The sequence below is a fragment of the Paramormyrops kingsleyae genome, unplaced genomic scaffold (assembly GCF_048594095.1).
Source record: "Paramormyrops kingsleyae isolate MSU_618 unplaced genomic scaffold, PKINGS_0.4 ups27, whole genome shotgun sequence".
NCBI classification, from domain to species: Eukaryota; Metazoa; Chordata; class Actinopteri; order Osteoglossiformes; family Mormyridae; genus Paramormyrops; species Paramormyrops kingsleyae.
In genome coordinates, this window is record NW_027325965.1 from 1,886,879 (window position 1) to 1,908,516 (window position 21,638).

The 21,638-nt window shown below is 43.8% G+C and overlaps 2 protein-coding genes across 2 annotated transcripts in view; both read right to left on the reverse strand.

Annotated features, from left to right (window-relative positions):
- LOC140583961 (uncharacterized) overlaps positions 1–21,638 on the reverse strand; it is a 524,353-nt gene that overhangs the window by 454,000 nt on the left and 48,715 nt on the right. The window lies entirely within an intron of this gene.
- LOC140583960 (uncharacterized) lies at positions 10,274–13,011 on the reverse strand. The gene is made up of 2 exons (XM_072707882.1): positions 12,282–13,011; positions 10,274–10,637 (listed from the first exon to the last, which is right to left on the reverse strand). The coding sequence occupies exon 1, from the start codon at positions 13,009–13,011 to the stop codon at positions 12,304–12,306; it is 708 nt and encodes a 235-aa protein (XP_072563983.1). The 3' UTR covers positions 10,274–10,637; positions 12,282–12,303.

Below are 21,638 nucleotides of genomic sequence, written 5' to 3' on the forward strand. Positions count from 1 at the left end.
TGTGACATTTCTCTCATCATCCAAAAATGGCTCCATCAGATTCATGACCACGTTCTCTGCCAGCCTCTCCCACTTCTGACGACTGGGGTCCTTTCCGAAGTAAGGGGATGCATTGCAGACATATTCGGTCTCCAAATCTGCGGCCATCCAGAACTTGATCCCAAATTTGTCCGGCTTGGATACGATATACTGCTTGAATGGACAAGGAACCTTGGTAGGGAACAGCCGTTCATCTATGGTCATGTGTTCTCCTGGAGTGAAACTCTCAGCACAGTTCTTAGTGAAGCATGTCCAAATGTCAGAGATCGCAGCAAATTTGTCTTTATTAGTCCCACAAGTGGAAAATTGCATCGTCACGGCAGAAAAGTGGACAGTGCAAGACAAGAGTAGCAAAATTAAAAATAATAGAATAAAAACTGTACCAACAGTACAGTATAAAAAGTGCACTATACAAACAATCTGGAAACATAAATTTGGATGAGCATATTGAAAAATATTTATATATATATGTGTGTATATGTAAACAGATAAATATATGTATGTATAAATAGAGTGTATGTATATTATGTACAGAGTGGATATATAAATATATGTACAGAGTGGATATATAAATATATGTACAACACTGGATATATCTATATGGACAGGCACGCAATGGAGTGACAGGGATTGACAAGAACTAATATTGCACATAGAAACTACCATGGTGTATTGGATGTGTGTGTTTGTTAGTCTATGTGTGTGGGGTCAGCTGCAAGGACTTTGTTGCAGAGTCTGACAGCGAACAGCATTTGAGCATAAGTATCTGAGTGAAGGTATTTGTTAACCTGGAGAGGCGCTTCTATGGGGTCACCTGTCTGTGTGGGACCATGTTGTTCATACTGCAGACAGTGAGTACATTACGCCTGCCTGTCCATGTTACATCGCAGGATTGACCTGATCAAACTTAGGCATCTTGAGTGTGAACTGGATCATTAGCACCTAATAGCTGTGCTTTTATTATAGGTGCTCCACATTTTATTTACATTTTAAAAATATTTCTCCTCTTTCCATATTTAGCTGTGAGGTCTTCGGCAATGCCACCCGTTTTGTGTCACACTGTTGGGTGTCAGCAGGAGCCAGCTGACTTTCTATTTACTTGTCTCACCTCGTCTCAGTGACCTCCCATCATCAGCAAGGAACGGGAGAGATATACTGTATGTTGTCAGCTGAGCTCTAGTCTCCTTCTTATGTTCCCCTTCTGTTCAGGTAATGACCAGCTCCTTTTTTGAAGCTTACTCCAGCCTGAGATTTGGTTAGTCTGTTGTTTGACTAAAGTGTTTTTAACTTCCACAGAACTCTGGGGGCTGGCCGGGGATGGTCAACTTCCTGTGCAGGGTCACAGGGGGTCTGGAGACTATCCTGAAAGCTATGGGCACAAAGCAGGGAATAACCCAGGGCTGCACGATTTGGGGAAAATATCGAATCGCCATTTTTCTGACAGAAATTGCGATTACGATTTGATTTGCGATTAAATTTTTTTACTGTATGTCAAGCTTCAGTTCAATATTCAGTGTGTAGTAATTTTAAAACATATGACACAGGATGAGATACCATCAGTATTAACTGGTCTATATTCTAATGCAAGGATGAGAATTTAAAGATGTGATGTGTCAAGTTAAACAAAGTAATAATGAAAACAATTGCAGCATAAAGAAAAATAGCGATCTTGCAGGTAACGCCTCAGTGGATCTGTTTGGGTGGTAGGCGAACTGTAATGGGTCTATGGAATTTGGGATGGATGAACAGATTAAGTTCTTTACCAGCCTTTCAAACACCTTCATGGCCAGAGATGTTAGGGCTACCGGGCGGTAGTCATTCAGGCTGGAGGGCTTGTTGTGCTTCGGGACGGGAACTGTGGTGGACCGTTTAAAACACGTTGGCACAATAGACAGAGCTAGGGACTCATTGAAGATCTTAGTGAAAACACCAGTCAGCTGATCAGCGCAGCATCGCAGGACTCGTCCTGAAATCCCGTCTGGTCCCGCTGCTTTTCTGATGCTCACCTGCTTCAGAGCCCGGCGCACATCGCGCTCTGCCAGGCTAACCAGAGCCGCGCTGCTGTCCTCGCTCACCGAGATCAGACTGTTGTTGTCTCCGCAGTGAGAGCTGTTTATCTCAAACCGTGCGAAGAACGCGTTCAGCTCGTCGGCGAACACAGCGTAAGTGCTCAACGCAACGGCGTGTTTATTCTTATAGTCCGTGATTGTGTATATTCCTTGCCACAGTCGGCGGGAGTCATGAAGATGAAAATATGACTCCACCCGTTTCCGGTTTTAACAGCAGGCGCTGTTAGAACTACTTAAGACTTCCGAGTTGGCGTGTAATCAGCGTGGACGCTGGTAGCTATGACCATGCTGGGACTGATGTATCTCCAAGCTTAACTTCTGGCGTATCCTGCTAATACTGGGACAGGTATGTGTTGTTAATCCTGTACATGTCTTTGTCATGTCAGGATATTATGATTGGCCTGTTTGCATTTTTACCGTGTCCATGTTGTATTGTTTGTTTCAGAACATTACACTGCAGTCTGGGGTAACCTGTTGCATGTATTGTTTGCCCCGGCTGTTTTAAACTGTTTTGTATACTACCCAATTGGGAGTTAAGTGTTGCTTTATTCAGTGTGTGTCAGGGTCAGCCCCTGCTGTGGTCCTACCGAGTCCTGAACTGCAAGACTTTCAATGGTCACTTAAGGTACCTGAGTACTGTGAGGGTTGCAGGGTATTGGATTGAAGTGTATATTAGGATAAGTGGGTTTGCACAGTCACGTGTGGTATAGAAACCCTAGCTTCCCACCAGTGTGTCTACCCGCCCTTGGTTCAATAGGCCTCTGTCCCAATGTCTTGGTGATTTGTTTTCTTTTTTCATCTTCCCCTTTTTGTCTGTTTACTGTCCCTTCCCCAACATCAAGGTAGTGACCTATTTAATTGGTGACCAATCAAGAATATTTGTTGTTAAAGGTTGTACTTTTATATTTCTGTAAAACCTGCATCTGTACTTCTTATTAGAGCATTGTTCCCTTGCTCTGGCACACTCAGTAGGTAGTGAATCGCAAGGGGTGGCGTAGTCAGTGTACAGTAAGGGGCGCCACAACTAATAACACTCAAAATACCGTAATGTTCATCATAACAGAGTGGCTGTTCTGTCCTGAAACCGTAAAGCTGGAATTTTTTTAAACATAATATGCATTTTATAAAAAGAAGTTCTCAGATGACACCGCCATTAAGACTCAAAAAATTGGCCAAAAATGATGTAGAGAAGTGCAAACGTGATGAAAGTCGTACCCCTCTTTGCACAACCTCATAAAGGTTTTGTTTTTTTTAAATGATCATTCTGGTTTTTTTTTTTGCAACCAATTTTTTATTGGGTTTTACTACAATGCACAAAAAAGTGACACATCAAAAACTGTTCAACATACAAAACAAAAAAAACACCAGAACCAAACCCCCCCCCCCCCCCCCAAGACATTAAAGGAAACAAAAGAATATACATCTATATACATACACAGTAATATACATACAGCAATAATAAATAAAACACATACACCTATAAATGCAAATGCATGCACACCCCCAGACATCCACATAGATACACAACACACACACCAAATATATTGCCATATAGCATATCTACATAACCGTACCAGAACATAAGAACATAAGAAATTAACCAGACACAATAGGTGATGTGCTCTCCTCAATGTACTGTAGTACAAGTGAAGCATTACGCTCCCAATTGTTGATAGTAACGTCTGAGGCACCATTTATTCAAGCAGCAGACAGCTCCAACATGATCAGATTGTAAAGGGAAGCCCTCCAGACTATGAAAGTGCAACGACTCGGGTCTTTCCACCTTGAGACCAACAGAAGCTTTGCAGCGACAGAGGATAAAGAAATCGTCTGTTGCTGAGAAGGGGAAAAAGAAAGGAGAGAGAAATCTAAGAGTAACAGAGATTGAGGAGAACAAGGGACAGTCACATCCAGCAGATCAGAAAGAAAGGAGGAGACCGCATACCAAAGAGCGGCCACAGGTGGACATTCCCAGAACATACCAAGGGCTCTAAGTGGGCACAATTTACAAAGGGTATCAGGATCGAGAGCCATAGCGAAGCGCAATCGTGGAGTACAGTACATCCTGTGCACAAAACTAAACTGAACGTGCTGGTGATTGGGATTTCTAGAAGCCCGCTTAATATTTTTAAAAATGGTGCGCCAGCACAATGGAGAAGGAGAAGAGATATCACCCCATTTACGGGCAACAGGTGGAATAACCTGACCAGCATTACGCAAAAACATGTCCAGCGTGGAGACTGGTCTATTAGATTTGGACAGGGAAGCCACAAATTTGCAAAAGGGGTGAATAGGCAAAGGAGCAGAGAAGGAAATCCCACATGTTCTGAAGACAGATCGCAGTTGTAGAAAGAAAAAGAAGGAAGAAGGAGGGATAGGAAATTTAGAGCTGAGAGCCTGGAACGTGAGGAGGCCAGAGTCATCAAATAGATCACCCAAAACACGGATTCCGGACGAGATCCACCGGGAGTTTGTGATGGGCTGACCACCAATGTTAAGCGCTCTATTAAGAAATACTGGTGTATTTGAGTGCCAGACAGGGACAGAGCCAGTGCGCTTCTCGACCCGATGGAAAATCTGCACAGCATAAGACACAATTGAGCCTAGCACAGGTTTAGCTGCCTTAGCTTTCAGGGAGAGAAAAGGGAGATGTTGCAGCTGATGCGGACGCGCCAGATTCTCCTCTATTGGAAACCAGGAAGGCGGTGATGGGGGAGGCTGAAGCCAGTGCCAGACCGAACGGAGAACAAAGGACCAGTGGTACCATTCATATTCCGGTAGAGCGAGACCCCCATCATCTCTAGAAAGAGTAAGAAAGGAGTACCTTATGCGAGGCTTGCGGGCATTCCAGAGAAAGGACGTTACTGTCGACCGGACATCTTTCAAAAAGTGGGAAGGGGGCGGCAAAGGAAGCATAGCACTTAAGAAATTTAAGCGGGGCAAAAAAAAAATTTCCCAGAGGAAACTCCAATTAAGCCTGTCAAAGGCCTTCTCGGCATCCAATGAGAAAAGAGCAGTGGGAGGAGAGGAAGAATAATCATTTTTAACAATATGCAGAAGACGACGCATATTGTCGGCTGCGTAGCGAGCTGAAATAAAACCAGTCTGATCGGGATGTACAATCTTAGCTATCATTAACTGAAGGCGGCGAGCCAACACCTTAGCCAATAGCTTAACATCAGAGTTCATTAAAGATAGGGGACGGTAGCTGGAACAATCAGCAGAGTCTTTGCCCTGTTTTAAAAGCAAAGAGATTATCACAGAATTTAAAGCGGGGTGGAGCTGAGAGGAGCGTATGGCGGAGGACAGCATACGAAACAGAGGGGAGGCTAACTGTGCCCAGAAGGTAAGCAGCACCTCAGCTTGAATACCATCCATCCCAGGAGCTTTATTCTTAGAAAATGACTTAAGGGCCTCAGTGAGCTCACAAAATGTAATGGGGGCTTCCAGTAGTAAGGCATCCTGCTGAGCAAGTATAGGGAGAGAAGCCAGGGAAAAAGGCGAGTCCAGGGCTGTCTGAGATGGAGGGCTGTCGGATAAGTAGAGATCCTTATAGAAATCAAGAAAACGGTCATTAATTTCAGAAGGGTTGGTGGTTACAGCTCCATCCTTGAATTTTACACTTGAAAAGTGTCACACTGGCGGAGCCTAAGCGCCAACAACTTACCAGGCTTAGCTCCACTAGTGTAATACCGTGTCCTAGTGCGATGTACAAGAAATTCAGCCTTACGCAAAAGTAAACCATTGCGTTCGGCCCGCACCCTGGCGATACGAGCCTCATGCGCTTGGTCCAAATGCACCAATGCACTCCAAATGTGTCTCCTGCAAAAAATGTCCACCCTATTTCTAAACAAAATGTCTGTGACACTAGAGCGCTTCTGAGGGGTCGAAAGCGTCCTCACGTTCCAGGTAGCCATAACTAAGTTAGCCATCAGCAACTATAAAAGACATAGATCCACAGCACAATACTGGAGAGAGAGAGACAAAGAGGGAGACGTCAATAGAGTAGCACATCGTTAGAGAAGGAATTAGTGAAAACAGACAACCCATAAACAAATAAGCTCCAGTAATACAAACCCCTAACACCCCATAAGACAGAACACCATCATCCAATGAGCCGAAGGGCGCGAACCCCAAGGCAAAACAAACACAAAACACCCCCCTCCCCCCCATCCCCCCAGAACAGCGCGGGGCCAAAAGCCAGCGCGTGACACGCAGGGGATAAGGCATGCGTGAATACTCAAGCCCGCCGGCCACCCCCGGCGTAAACTACAAAGCAAAATCAACTATAGAACAGACACAAAATCGTTAACAGAAAAGCACCCGATTTATATACTCCACACGCACAGTGTGACCGCAATATAATAACAGGCAAACAACAAAGCAGACCGAATAAGCATATTAAATTGGCCAGGACCCGGTGGAGGTGAAAGCGCCGATTGCCTGAAGAGCTTCTTCTGGGTCGGTAAAAAACCACTGGTTACCCGCAAAAGAAAGGCGAACTTTAGTCGGGTACAACAGAAAAGCAGGAACACCAGCTTCCCGAGCCTTCTTCAGAACGGGGGACATAGCCTTGCGAGCTCGGGCCGTCTGGGCGCTGTAATCGGCGAAAAAAAGGATTTTTCGTCCCTCGAAACGAACCGGCGATCTCCGAGCCTCCTGCAGTATAATCTGCCGTTCGGTGTAGCGTAGGAGATTCAGAACAATGGGGCACGGGCGCAAACCATCGCCACTGCCGGCAGACACCCGATGAGCCCTCATCACTTCGGGACTGAAGTTGGCAAGACCCGGAAACCACTTCGTCCACTGAAGATCCAAAAACCGCAGTAAGTTGCCCTTCTCCACGTCTTCCGGAACCCCGACGATCCTGATATTATTTCTCCGCTCCCTATCCTCCTGCTCGGCAAGCTTATTACGAAGGAGACCAACTTCGAAATTGAACCCCAGTTCAATTTCGTGTTTCTGGACTTGGCCTTGAAACAACTCAAAAGATTTACCGAGCTTTTGCTGCTCCACCTTCAGATCGCCGACATCAGCCCTCAGATCTGTAAAATTCCTCTGGAAGGAGGACGGCAGGTTTGTATGGAGAGACTCGATCTGCTCCTTAACAAACTCTTTTAACCTGCAAACATCCGAACTCAGCGCGTCAGCGCTGCCCGCCATGTTGCCAGCGCTGACGCAACATGCCCGCACATGGTTTTGTGCTTTCTTCGCCGGACTTGCGGTCGAAGATTGAGGAGGTGTTCTGCGCCCAGAGTGATCCATAATAGCAGTAAAGTTATGCGGACGAGTTCAGCAAAGTAAACCAAAATAAAAGTGCCTGATAGACATTCAAAAAAACGGGAAACCGGCGGTAGGACTTGGGGAGCGAGACTAAAACGCCGCCATGCACCACTGAGCGTCACGTGGTCCCTCACCCCATGAAGGTTTTAAAAAAATGAGAGAAAAACAAAAAAATAAACATTAAAACACACCAAACAAAACAATAAACAGGACAGAGCTGCTGTAACTCGCTGCTGATGAGAGAAAAAAAACAAAAAACAAAAAAAAACAATAGTCGGTAGTGGCAGCCCTAACGTCAACAGTATAAACAGAGAGCACCAGTGATAAAACAATATAAATAAAATTAAAGTAATGGAAACAACATAGACAGACACAGCAACGGTACAGCATGAGGTAATAGTGGCAGTGTGAGGAAATGTTAGTGTCATGTCAGACAGTGTGTGAAGACGATGTCTTGGAAGCTGTGTGCCCGAGGAACTTGACCCTGTTGATCTGCTCCACACCATCCTCTGCGATGTAGCTAGGACTTTGGAGAGTCACCTGCTTGTCAAAGTCCAGGATCAGCTACTTGGTTTTGCTAACGTTGACGGTGAGGTTGTTATCTCGACAGCATCCTTCAGGATCTCTGACCTCCTCATCATCGTTGCAGATCAGACCAATGACGGTGGTGTCGTCAGCAGCTTCAAGATGGAGTTGGAGCGAAACTTGGTTACGCAGTCGTGGGTGAAGATGGAGTAGAGCAGGGGGCTCAGCACACTGCCCTGCGGGGTTGCCCGTGTTGGTGATGATGGAGGAAGAGTTCTTCCCACCGATGCACACTTGTTGGGAGTCTGCCGGTGAGAAAGTCCAGAATCCAGTTACAGTACATGGTGAAGAGCTGACCCCAAGTTCAGGAGCTTAGCCGTGAGCCAGCATGGAATGATTCTGTTGAAGGCTCAGCTGTAGTCCACAAGCAGCAGCCTGATATAACAGATTTTATTGTCCAGGTGAGTCAGGTTGGTGTAGAGTGCCTGGAAATATTCCTGCAAAACACACAGAATACATTAAGAGTACCCATTTTTCCACAGGCCAACAGAGCAACTAACCCCAGAGGTTGACCAGGATTACACTACAGCTTTGGAGGACTATGTTCAGCCAGATCTGATATGCATACAAGACACATACTGAGGGGGTGTACCTGCGTTAATGTGGCTCTGACTGCTGGACTGCAGCAACACCCTGGCTTCCTCCATCTCTGAACCCTCTCACCCTCGCTGGCAGCACCTCGGGGCCTACAAATCCCAGCATTCAAGAGGTGAAAACACAGACCCAGAGGGAAATTGGGAATAGCCTGTTAAATGAGGCAGAAGCAAAAACATCCTTTGACTGTGCTCTTTATTCGTGTCTGTATAAATCTCACCGAGTGGAACTTTACAGATTAAATACTGGCTGAGAATGTAAATGTAAACGCTGATAAGGAGTCAGGAACATAAAGTGCTCATGTAGTGCACACCTGGGTCCAGAGGGCACTTGTTCAGGTGGAAAACTGAACAGGCATCCTTCATGCTAAATCACAGCCGGTGCTGCTCAAGATGATGGACACTGTGGGGAAAGAGATTTGAATGAAAAGACACACAAGAGTAACAGTGCAGACTGTGAATGAGTCTTTGGTCACGTCTCCCCAGCTCATGCCTGTGCCAGGCTCCATACTGACCCTAAAACTGTCTTTACACACAGGAAACTCACAAACTCAACACAATATGATCCTTACCTTGCCTGGGGAGTTTCACCTGGTTACTGAGATGCCAGGCAGCACAGACAGTCTTACCAGCAACAGATCCGCTATTAAGGGGTGCGAAGCATCTGCTGCCAGCACATGGCTTTACGTCTGTCAGCTGCATTTGTGCTGCTCCTCCCTCCTATAAAGCAAACGGTATAGAGATTGTGCAGAGTGAGGGACTTAGGGAGTAATACAGAAGAATAAAAGCTGAATCCCGTATCCAGGCGAGATGCGTGGCTGAGAGGCTGATGAACGTTTCAAACTCTTACCTCCACCGTACTGACAGCTGTTGTGCTGCTGTGGCGTCATGGCATCAAAAGTCTGTTTCTCCAGGCAAGAAAACAACCAAGACCAACCTTAATTATCTAAAGACTTTGAAGACTGATATAAATGGTAAATACGAGACGTGAGTACCACCCAACACTACCTGGTACTTACTGAATACTAAGTCATGCAGAAATGTAACCTAAAGTTATAATTATGGGGACACGTGCCCGTCCGCTGCAGGTGTACTAAACTCTTTCATACTTAAAGAACGCTTACAGTTATTACTTTATAAGGACTCATAAAACTGCAGTAAATTTATGGAATATATACTGCAGCAACTACTTTTTGGTCATTTATTAAGTAACTGACTAATATTTTCCTGCGGGATCTTCTAATTATGTTGAAATAAAAATGTAACTTACAGCGTAAAAACATGGAATCCAGTCAGAAGCGCATGGGCCTCTTGTGCGGTGGAGGAGAACTTGAGCCGCTGGTGTCGTCGGGCTCGGCCTTGCGCTTCCTCTGACTGGTGCCAGCGGGCCTCTGAGGAGGCCTCTCCTCCTGCCTCACGCCCCATGTTCGCAGAGAACTGCTCACATGCACGGAGACATGCACGGACATGAGCACGGTGTGGTCATCACCGTAGTCCGTAATGCCCCAGAGTCCCTCGGGGATGCTGAGCTCATCCAGCTTCCATAGGTAGTTGCGGCCTTCGATCTCAAGCTGCTGCCACGTGCTGTTAGGGCCCACAGGGATCCAGAAGGTGGAGCTGGAGGGCTCAGCATGTTCTGGCTCAATCTGACTTCCAGGTTGAGTGTCAGAAGCCACAGATAAGGATGGAGATGAGGGCTCATCTTCACCCCAGGCAAAGGGGAGAGCCTCAGGAAGCCCATTAGCATCCTCAGTCGTGGATGCTGGAGCTGCAGGGGAAGCCTCCCTTCTAGAGCTGGGTGATGGCAGCTCCCGTCCGTAATGGTCATCCTCCTCAGCTGGTGATTCTCCATCCCCATGCTGGACACCAGTCTCTGTACCATGATGTACCACTTGCAGCCGTGCAGTTGCTACGTGCAATAGGCTGGGATCCAACTCCTCCCCAGTGAGCCGCCAATAAAATGAAGGGACACTGAGGGCCAGAGACTACAAGTTCTCCATGGTCAGTGGGCTCCTCTCGAAGTTCACGACCAGAATGGAGATGAACTTGTCCTCCACAAACTCATGAACTGGGACAAAATGGAACACAGAGAGATATATAAGAACATGACAATAACTGGATAAATACTCTACTACAAAATCAGTTTAAAATGAGTCCATGGGCTTCAGATTGTCAGATAAATGAAATAATGTGAATTACCGATAAAGCTAAGAAAGCTAAACCAGAAGACAACATCCATGCATACGCTTACTCTCACACATATCCAAATGAATAAATATTAAATGAAACACATTTAGTCCTGCACTTTTGTCACTAACAGTGATCTTGCTTTTCATTTTCTTATTATTTAAACAAGATGAGCAAGAATGGGAGACAGAAGGGGAGTATAACGAATGGCATTTCCTATCACATCGTTACATTTTCTCATTTTAAAACTCTGCTTCCAATGTATCCGTTTGCAGTTCAAAATACATTCGTTTCTGTAGATAAAAGTTGAATTTTTCAACAGGTCGGTTATTTTACCTCGAAAACCAAATGTGTTACTTATCAGCTTTACCTCAAAACTAACAAGCATTAGGCCAATGCAGACTTGGCCGTTCATTTCGTCTGTCACATACCGGGAGCTACAACTTTATTATCATTTAATCACTATAATCATTAATACCTTCTGGATCCATGTTCTCCACGTTTAAGGAGTGATGAATTCGAAATCTCATCGAGTAACAGTCCTTTATCTCAACTATCTGCACCATTTTGCCAAGAGCGAGAGTTTGCGCATCCAGAAAGTTTAACCGTTTTTGTTTTATTTCAAACTGCCTTCATTGACCGGAAACCGTAAATATTTTAAACTCTGCGCTAAGACACATTCGCATGGCGTTAGTTTTACCGATTCTGACGGGATAAGAAACGTGCGCAATTTCTCAAAATTACCACACAGTGGAGAATTAATGCCGGCAGGATCTTACTGTCTACAAAGCAAGTTCAATGCAAGTATAACCTTCACAAGTAAGACGAAGCATGGCGGCGGAAAAGAACAACATTTTTATTTTACAATTACTTCAAAATTAGGAACAAAAATACGACCAAAAATTCTTTAGTTTGACATGTGATCAAAATACAGAGTAAACTAATACATGATAGCATGCATGCAAAAGATCAACGGCAGAACAGGGACTTTTAACGTTGTCTGCATTAAAAAGGAATTAACCATCCCTCTCAATATAAAATTGGGATAATTTTTTTCTCTTCAGAGGCCTCCATAGAATAGTGCATCCATCCCCTCACTCATGTGTATAGAGACGTATCCTAAGGCTCTGTCAGCAACATTCAGATCAACAACAGCATCAACAATTTCACAGCTAGTTTTAAAACTTGCTTAAACGCACAGTGATTGCAGAAAATGATAAACAAATTAGGTAATATTAATTAAATTATTAAATTGTGCAGATTAATAGTCAGAAAAGGTTATTGAATTTTACATTATGATAAATGAGAACTATACTTGATTACTAATTATTGTTAACTAATTTACTGTATGAATTTTTCCCCCTCGTTGTTAAAAATCATTATATGTCAGGGTGCCAGTCAGTGGAAGCACACAGACACGTTGGCCAGCTGTCCTATTCAACTACTTTTTGGTCATTTATTAAGTAACTGACTAATATTTTCCTGCGGGATCTTCTAATTATGTTGAAATAAAAATGTAACTTACAGCGTAAAAACATGGAATCCAGTCAGAAGCACATGGGCCTCTTGTGCGGTGGAGGAGAACTTGAGCCGCTGGTGTCGTCGGGCTCAGCCTTGCGCTTCCTCTGACTGGTGCCAGCGGGCCTCTGAGGAGGCCTCTCGTCCTGCCTCACGCCCCATGTTCGCAGAGAACTGCTCACATGCACGGAGACATGCACGGACATGACCACGGTGTGGTCATCACCGTAGTCCGTAATGCCCCAGAGTCCCTCGGGGATGCTGAGCTCATCCAGCTTCCGCAGGTAGTTGCGGCGTTCGATCTCAAGCTGCTGCCACGTGCTGTTAGGGCCCACAGGGATCCAGAAGGTGGAGCTGGAGGGCTCAGCATGTTCTGGCTCAATCTGACTTCCAGGTTGAGTGTCAGAAGCCACAGATAAGGATGGAGATGAGGGCTCATCTTCACCCCAGGCCAAGGGGAGAGCCTCAGGAAGCCCATTAGCATCCTCAGTCGTGGATGCTGGAGCTGCAGGGGAAGCCTCCCTTCTAGAGCTGGGTGATGGCAGCTCCTGTCCGTAATGGTCATCCTCCTCAGCTGGTGATTCTCCATCCCCATGCTGGACACCAGTCTCTGTACCATGATGTACCACTTGCAGCCGTGCAGTTGCTACGTGCAATAGGCTGGGATCCAACTCCTCCCCAGTGAGCCGCCAATAAAATGAAGGGACACTGAGGGCCAGAGACTGCAAGTTCTCCATGGTCAGTGGGCTCCTCTCGAAGTTCACGACCAGAATGGAGATGAACTTGTCCTCCACAAACTCATGAACTGGGACAAAATGGAACACAGAGAGATATATAAGAACATGACAATAACTGGATAAATACTCTACTACAAAATCAGTTTAAAATGAGTCCATGGGCTTCAGATTGTCAGATAAATGAAATAATGTGAATTACCGATAAAGCTAAGAAAGCTAAACCAGAAGACAACATCCATGCATACGCTTACTCTCACACATATCCAAATGAATAAATATTAAATGAAACACATTTAGTCCTGCACTTTTGTCACTAACAGTGATCTTGCTTTTCATTTTCTTATTATTTAAACAAGATGAGCAAGAATGGGAGACAGAAGGGGAGTATAACGAACGGCATTTCCTATCACATCGTTACATTTTCTCATTTTAAAACTCTGCTTCCAATGTATCTGTTTGCAGTTCAAAATACATTTGTTTCTGTAGATAAAAGTTGAATTATTCAACAGGTCGGTTATTTTACCTCGAAAACCAAAGGTGTTACTTATCAGCTTTACCTCAAAACTAACAAGCATTAGGCCAATGCAGACTTGGCCGTTCATTTCGTATGTCACATACCGGGAGCTACAACTTTATTATCATTTAATCACTATAATCATTAATACCTTCTGGATCCATGTTCTCCATGTTTAAGGAGTGATGGATTCGAAATCTCATCGAGTAACAGTCCTTTATCTCAACTATCTGCACCATTTTGCCAAGAGCGAGAGTTTGCGCATCCAGAAAGTTTAACCGTTTTTGTTTTATTTCAAACTGCCTTCATTGACCGGAAACCGTAAATATTTTAAACTCTGCGCTAAGACACATTCGCATGGCGTTAGTTTTACCGATTCTGACGGGATAAGAAACGTGCGCAATTTCTCAAAATTACCACACAGTGGAGAATTAATGCCGGCAGGATCTTACTGTCTACAAAGCAAGTTCAATGCAAGTATAACCTTCACAAGTAAGACGAAGCATGGCGGCGGAAAAGAACAACATTTTTATTTTACAATTACTTCAAAATTAGGAACAAAAATACGACCAAAAATTCTTTAGTTTGACATGTGATCAAAATACAGAGTAAACTAATACATGATAGCATGCATGCAAAAGATCAACGGCAGAACAGGGACTTTTAACGTTGTCTGCATTAAAAAGGAATTAACCATCCCTCTCAATATAAAATTGGGATAATTTTTTTCTCTTCAGAGGCCTCCATAGAATAGTGCATCCATCCCCTCACTCATGTGTATAGAGACGTATCCTAAGGCTCTGTCAGCAACATTCAGATCAACAACAGCATCAACAATTTCACAGCTAGTTTTAAAACTTGCTTAAACGCACAGTGATTGCAGAAAATGATAAACAAATTAGGTAATATTAATTAAATTATTAAATTGTGCAGATTAATAGTCAGAAAAGGTTATTGAATTTTACATTATGATAAATGAGAACTATACTTGATTACTAATTATTGTTAACTAATTTACTGTATGAATTTTTCCCCCTCGTTGTTAAAAATCATTATATGTCAGGGTGCCAGTCAGTGGAAGCACACAGACACGTTGGCCAGCTGTCCTATTCAACTACTTTTTGGTCATTTATTAAGTAACTGACTAATATTTTCCTGCGGGATCTTCTAATTATGTTGAAATAAAAATGTAACTTACAGCGTAAAAACATGGAATCCAGTCAGAAGCACATGGGCCTCTTGTGCGGTGGAGGAGAACTTGAGCCGCTGGTGTCGTCGGGCTCAGCCTTGCGCTTCCTCTGACTGGTGCCAGCGGGCCTCTGAGGAGGCCTCTCGTCCTGCCTCACGCCCCATGTTCGCAGAGAACTGCTCACATGCACGGAGACATGCACGGACATGACCACGGTGTGGTCATCACCGTAGTCCGTAATGCCCCAGAGTCCCTCGGGGATGCTGAGCTCATCCAGCTTCCGCAGGTAGTTGCGGCGTTCGATCTCAAGCTGCTGCCACGTGCTGTTAGGGCCCACAGGGATCCAGAAGGTGGAGCTGGAGGGCTCAGCATGTTCTGGCTCAATCTGACTTCCAGGTTGAGTGTCAGAAGCCACAGATAAGGATGGAGATGAGGGCTCATCTTCACCCCAGGCCAAGGGGAGAGCCTCAGGAAGCCCATTAGCATCCTCAGTCGTGGATGCTGGAGCTGCAGGGGAAGCCTCCCTTCTAGAGCTGGGTGATGGCAGCTCCTGTCCGTAATGGTCATCCTCCTCAGCTGGTGATTCTCCATCCCCATGCTGGACACCAGTCTCTGTACCATGATGTACCACTTGCAGCCGTGCAGTTGCTACGTGCAATAGGCTGGGATCCAACTCCTCCCCAGTGAGCCGCCAATAAAATGAAGGGACACTGAGGGCCAGAGACTGCAAGTTCTCCATGGTCAGTGGGCTCCTCTCGAAGTTCACGACCAGAATGGAGATGAACTTGTCCTCCACAAACTCATGAACTGGGACAAAATGGAACACAGAGAGATATATAAGAACATGACAATAACTGGATAAATACTCTACTACAAAATCAGTTTAAAATGAGTCCATGGGCTTCAGATTGTCAGATAAATGAAATAATGTGAATTACCGATAAAGCTAAGAAAGCTAAACCAGAAGACAACATCCATGCATACGCTTACTCTCACACATATCCAAATGAATAAATATTAAATGAAACACATTTAGTCCTGCACTTTTGTCACTAACAGTGATCTTGCTTTTCATTTTCTTATTATTTAAACAAGATGAGCAAGAATGGGAGACAGAAGGGGAGTATAACGAACGGCATTTCCTATCACATCGTTACATTTTCTCATTTTAAAACTCTGCTTCCAATGTATCTGTTTGCAGTTCAAAATACATTTGTTTCTGTAGATAAAAGTTGAATTATTCAACAGGTCGGTTATTTTACCTCGAAAACCAAAGGTGTTACTTATCAGCTTTACCTCAAAACTAACAAGCATTAGGCCAATGCAGACTTGGCCGTTCATTTCGTATGTCACATACCGGGAGCTACAACTTTATTATCATTTAATCACTATAATCATTAATACCTTCTGGATCCATGTTCTCCATGTTTAAGGAGTGATGGATTCGAAATCTCATCGAGTAACAGTCCTTTATCTCAACTATCTGCACCATTTTGCCAAGAGCGAGAGTTTGCGCATCCAGAAAGTTTAACCGTTTTTGTTTTATTTCAAACTGCCTTCATTGACCGGAAACCGTAAATATTTTAAACTCTGCGCTAAGACACATTCGCATGGCGTTAGTTTTACCGATTCTGACGGGATAAGAAACGTGCGCAATTTCTCAAAATTACCACACAGTGGAGAATTAATGCCGGCAGGATCTTACTGTCTACAAAGCAAGTTCAATGCAAGTATAACCTTCACAAGTAAGACGAAGCATGGCGGCGGAAAAGAACAACATTTTTATTTTACAATTACTTCAAAATTAGGAACAAAAATACGACCAAAAATTCTTTAGTTTGACATGTGATCAAAATACAGAGTAAACTAATACATGATAGCATGCATGCAAAAGATCAACGGCAGAACAGGGACTTTTAACGTTGTCTGCATTATAAAGGAATTAACCATCCCTCTCAATATAAAATTGGGATAATTTTTTTCTCTTCAGAGGCCTCCATAGAATAGTGCATCCATCCCCTCACTCATGTGTATAGAGACGTATCCTAAGGCTCTGTCAGCAACATTCAGATCAACAACAGCATCAACAATTTCACAGCTAGTTTTAAAACTTGCTTAAACGCACAGTGATTGCAGAAAATGATAAACAAATTAGGTAATATTAATTAAATTATTAAATTGTGCAGATTAATAGTCAGAAAAGGTTATTGAATTTTACATTATGATAAATGAGAACTATACTTGATTACTAATTATTGTTAACTAATTTACTGTATGAATTTTTCCCCCTCGTTGTTAAAAATCATTATATGTCAGGGTGCCAGTCAGTGGAAGCACACAGACACGTTGGCCAGCTGTCCTATTCAACTACTTTTTGGTCATTTATTAAGTAACTGACTAATATTTTCCTGCGGGATCTTCTAATTATGTTGAAATAAAAATGTAACTTACAGCGTAAAAACATGGAATCCAGTCAGAAGCACATGGGCCTCTTGTGCGGTGGAGGAGAACTTGAGCCGCTGGTGTCGTCGGGCTCAGCCTTGCGCTTCCTCTGACTGGTGCCAGCGGGCCTCTGAGGAGGCCTCTCCTCCTGCCTCATGCCCCATGTTCGCAGAGAACTGCTCACATGCACGGGGACATGCACGGACATGACCACGGTGTGGTCATCACCGTAGTCCGTAATGCCCCAGAGTCCCTCGGGGATGCTGAGCTCATCCAGCTTCCGCAGGTAGTTGCGGCCTTCGATCTCAAGCTGCTGCCACGTGCTGTTAGGGCCCACAGGGATCCAGAAGGTGGAGCTGGAGGGCTCAGCATGTTCTGGCTCAATCTGACTTCCAGGTTGAGTGTCAGAAGCCACAGATAAGGATGGAGATGAGGGCTCATCTTCACCCCAGGCCAAGGGGAGAGCCTCAGGAAGCCCATTAGCATCCTCAGTCGTGGATGCTGGAGCTGCAGGGGAAGCCTCCCTTCTAGAGCTGGGTGATGGCAGCTCCTGTCCGTAATGGTCATCCTCCTCAGCTGGTGATTCTCCATCCCCATGCTGGACACCAGTCTCTGTACCATGATGTACCACTTGCAGCCGTGCAGTTGCTACGTGCAATAGGTTGGGATCCAACTCCTCCCCAGTGAGCCGCCAATAAAATGAAGGGACACTGAGGGCCAGAGACTGCAAGTTCTCCATGGTCAGTGGGCTCCTCTCGAAGTTCACGACCAGAATGGAGATGAACTTGTCCTCCACAAACTCATGAACTGGGACAAAATGGAACACAGACAGATATATAAGAACATGACAATAACTGGATAAATACTCTACTACAAAATCAGTTTAAAATGAGTCCATGGGCTTCAGATTGTCAGATAAATGAAATAATGTGAATTACCGATAAAGCTAAGAAAGCTAAACCAGAAGACAACATCCATGCATACGCTTACTCTCACACATATGCAAATGAATAAATATTAAATGAAACGCATTTAGTCCTGCACTTTTGTCACTAACAGTGATCTTGCTTTTCATTTTCTTATTATTTAAACAAGATGAGCAAGAATGGGAGACAGAAGGGGAGTATAACGAACGGCATTTCCTATCACATCGTTACATTTTCTCATTTTAAAACTCTGCTTCCAATGTATCCGTTTGCAGTTCAAAATACATTTGTTTCTGTAGATTAAAGTTGAATTATTCAACAGGTCGGTTATTTTACCTCGAAAACCAAAGGTGTTACTTATCAGCTTTACCTCAAAACTAACAAGCATTAGGCCAATGCAGACTTGGCCGTTCATTTCGTCTGTCACATACCGGGAGCTACAACTTTATTATCATTTAATCACTATAATCATTAATACCTTCTGGATCCATGTTCTCCACGTTTAAGGAGTGATGGATTCGAAATCTCATCGAGTAACAGTCCTTTATCTCAACTATCTGCACCATTTTGCCAAGAGCGAGAGTTTGCGCATCCAGAAAGTTTAACCGTTTTTGTTTTATTTCAAACTGCCTTCATTGACCGGAAACCGTAAATATTTTAAACTCTGCGCTAAGACACATTCGCATGGCGTTAGTTTTACCGATTCTGACGGGATAAGAAACGTGCGCAATTTCTCAAAATTACCACACAGTGGAGAATTAATGCCGGCAGGATCTTACTGTCTACAAAGCAAGTTCAATGCAAGTATAACCTTCACAAGTAAGACGAAGCATGGCAGCGGAAAAGAACAACATTTTTATTTTACAATTACTTCAAAATTAGGAACAAAAATACGACCAAAAATTCTTTAGTTTGACATGTGATCAAAATACAGAGTAAACTAATACATGATAGCATGCATGCAAAAGATCAACGGCAGAACAGGGACTTTTAACGTTGTCTGCATTAAAAAGGAATTAACCATCCCTCTCAATATAAAATTGGGATAATTTTTTTCTCTTCAGAGGCCTCCATAGAATAGTGCATCCATCCCCTCACTCATGTGTATAGAGACGTATCCTAAGGCTCTGTCAGCAACATTCAGATCAACAACAGCATCACCAATTTCACAGCTAGTTTTAAAACTTGCTTAAACGCACAGTGATTGCAGAAAATGATAAACAAATTAGGTAATATTAATTAAATTATTAAATTGTGCAGATTAATAGTCAGAAAAGGTTATTGAATTTTACATTATGATAAATGAGAACTATACTTGATTACTAATTATTGTTAACTAATTTACTGTATGAATTTCTCCCCCTCGTTGTTAAAAATCATTATATGTCAGGGTGCCAGTCAGTGGAAGCACACAGACACGTTGGCCAGCTGTCCTATTCAACTACTTTTTGGTCATTTATTAAGTAACTGACTAATATTTTCCTGCGGGATCTTCTAATTATGTTGAAATAAAAATGTAACTTACAGCGTAAAAACATGGAATCCAGTCAGAAGCGCATGGGCCTCTTGTGCGGTGGAGGAGAATTTGAGCCGCTGGTGTCGTCGGGCTCGGCCTTGCGCTTCCTCTGTCTGGTGCCAGCGGGCCTCTGAGGAGGCCTCTCCTCCTGCCTCACGCCCCATGTTCGCAGAGAACTGCTCACATGCACAGAGACATGCACGGACATGAGCACGGTGTGGTCATCACCGTAGTCCGTAATGCCCCAGAGTCCCTCGGGGATGCTGAGCTCATCCAGCTTCCGCAGGTAGTTGCGGCCTTCGATCTCAAGCTGCTGCCACGTGCTGTTAGGGCCCACAGGGATCCAGAAGGTGGAGCTGGAGGGCTCAGCATGTTCTGGCTCAATCTGACTTCCAGGTTGAGTGTCAGAAGCCACAGATAAGGATGGAGATGAGGGCTCATCTTCACCCCAGGCCAAGGGGAGAGCCTCAGGAAGCCCATTAGCATCCTCAGTCGTGGATGCTGGAGCTGCAGGGGAAGCCTCCCTTCTAGAGCTGGGTGATGGCAGCTCCTGTCCGTAATGGTCATCCTCCTCAGCTGGTGATTCTCCATCCCCATGCTGGACACCAGTCTCTGTACCATGATGTACCACTTGCAGCCGTGCAGTTGCTACGTGCAATAGGCTGGGATCCAACTCCTCCCCAGTGAGCCGCCAATAAAATGAAGGGACACTGAGGGCCAGAGACTGCAAGTTCTCCATGGTCAGTGGGCTCCTCTCGAAGTTCACGACCAGAATGGAGATGAACTTGTCCTCCACAAACTCATGAACTGGGACAAAATGGAACACAGAGAGATATATAAGAACATGACAATAACTGGATAAATACTCTACTACTGTACAAAATCAGTTTAAAATGAGTCCATGGGCTTCAGATTGTCAGATAAATGAAATAATGTGAATTACCGATAAAGCTAAGAAAGCTAAACCAGAAGACAACATCCATGCATACGCTTACTCTCACACATATCCAAATGAATAAATATTAAATGAAACACATTTAGTCCTGCACTTTTGTCACTAACAGTGATCTTGCTTTTCATTTTCTTATTATTTAAACAAGATGAGCAAGAATGGGAGACAGAAGGGGAGTATAACGAACGGCATTTCCTATCACATCGTTACATTTTCTCATTTTAAAACTCTGCTTCCAATTTATCCGTTTGCAGTTCAAAATACATTCGTTTCTGTAGATAAAAGTTGAATTTTTCAACAGGTCGGTTATTTTACCTCGAAAACCAAAGGTGTTACTTATCAGCTTTACCTCAAGACTAACAAGCATTAGGCCAATGCAGACTTGGCCGTTCATTTCGTCTGTCACATACCGGGAGCTACAACTTTATTATCATTTAATCACTATAATCATTAATACCTTCTGGATCCATGTTCTCCACGTTTAAGGAGTGATGGATTCGAAATCTCATCGAGTAACAGTCCTTTATCTCAACTATCTGCACCATTTTGCCAAGAGCGAGAGTTTGCGCATCCAGAAAGTTTAACCGTTTTTGTTTTATTTCAAACTGCCTTCATTGACCGGAAACCGTAAATATTTTAAACTCTGCGCTAAGACACATTCGCATGGCGTTAGTTTTACCGATTCTGACGGGATAAGAAACGTGCGCAATTTCTCAAAATTACCACACAGTGGAGAATTAATGCCGGCAGGATCTTACTGTCTACAAAGCAAGTTCAATGCAAGTATAACCTTCACAAGTAAGACGAAGCATGGCGGCGGAAAAGAACAACATTTTAATTTTACAATTACTTCAAAATTAGGAACACAAATACGACCAAAAATTCTTTAGTTTGACATGTGATCAAAATACAGAGTAAACTAATACATGATAGCATGCATGCAAAAGATCAACGGCAGAACAGGGACTTTTAACGTTGTCTGCATTAAAAAGGAATTAACCATCCCTCTCAATATAAAATTGGGATAATTTTTTTCTCTTCAGAGGCCTCCATAGAATAGTGCATCCATCCCCTCACTCATGTGTATA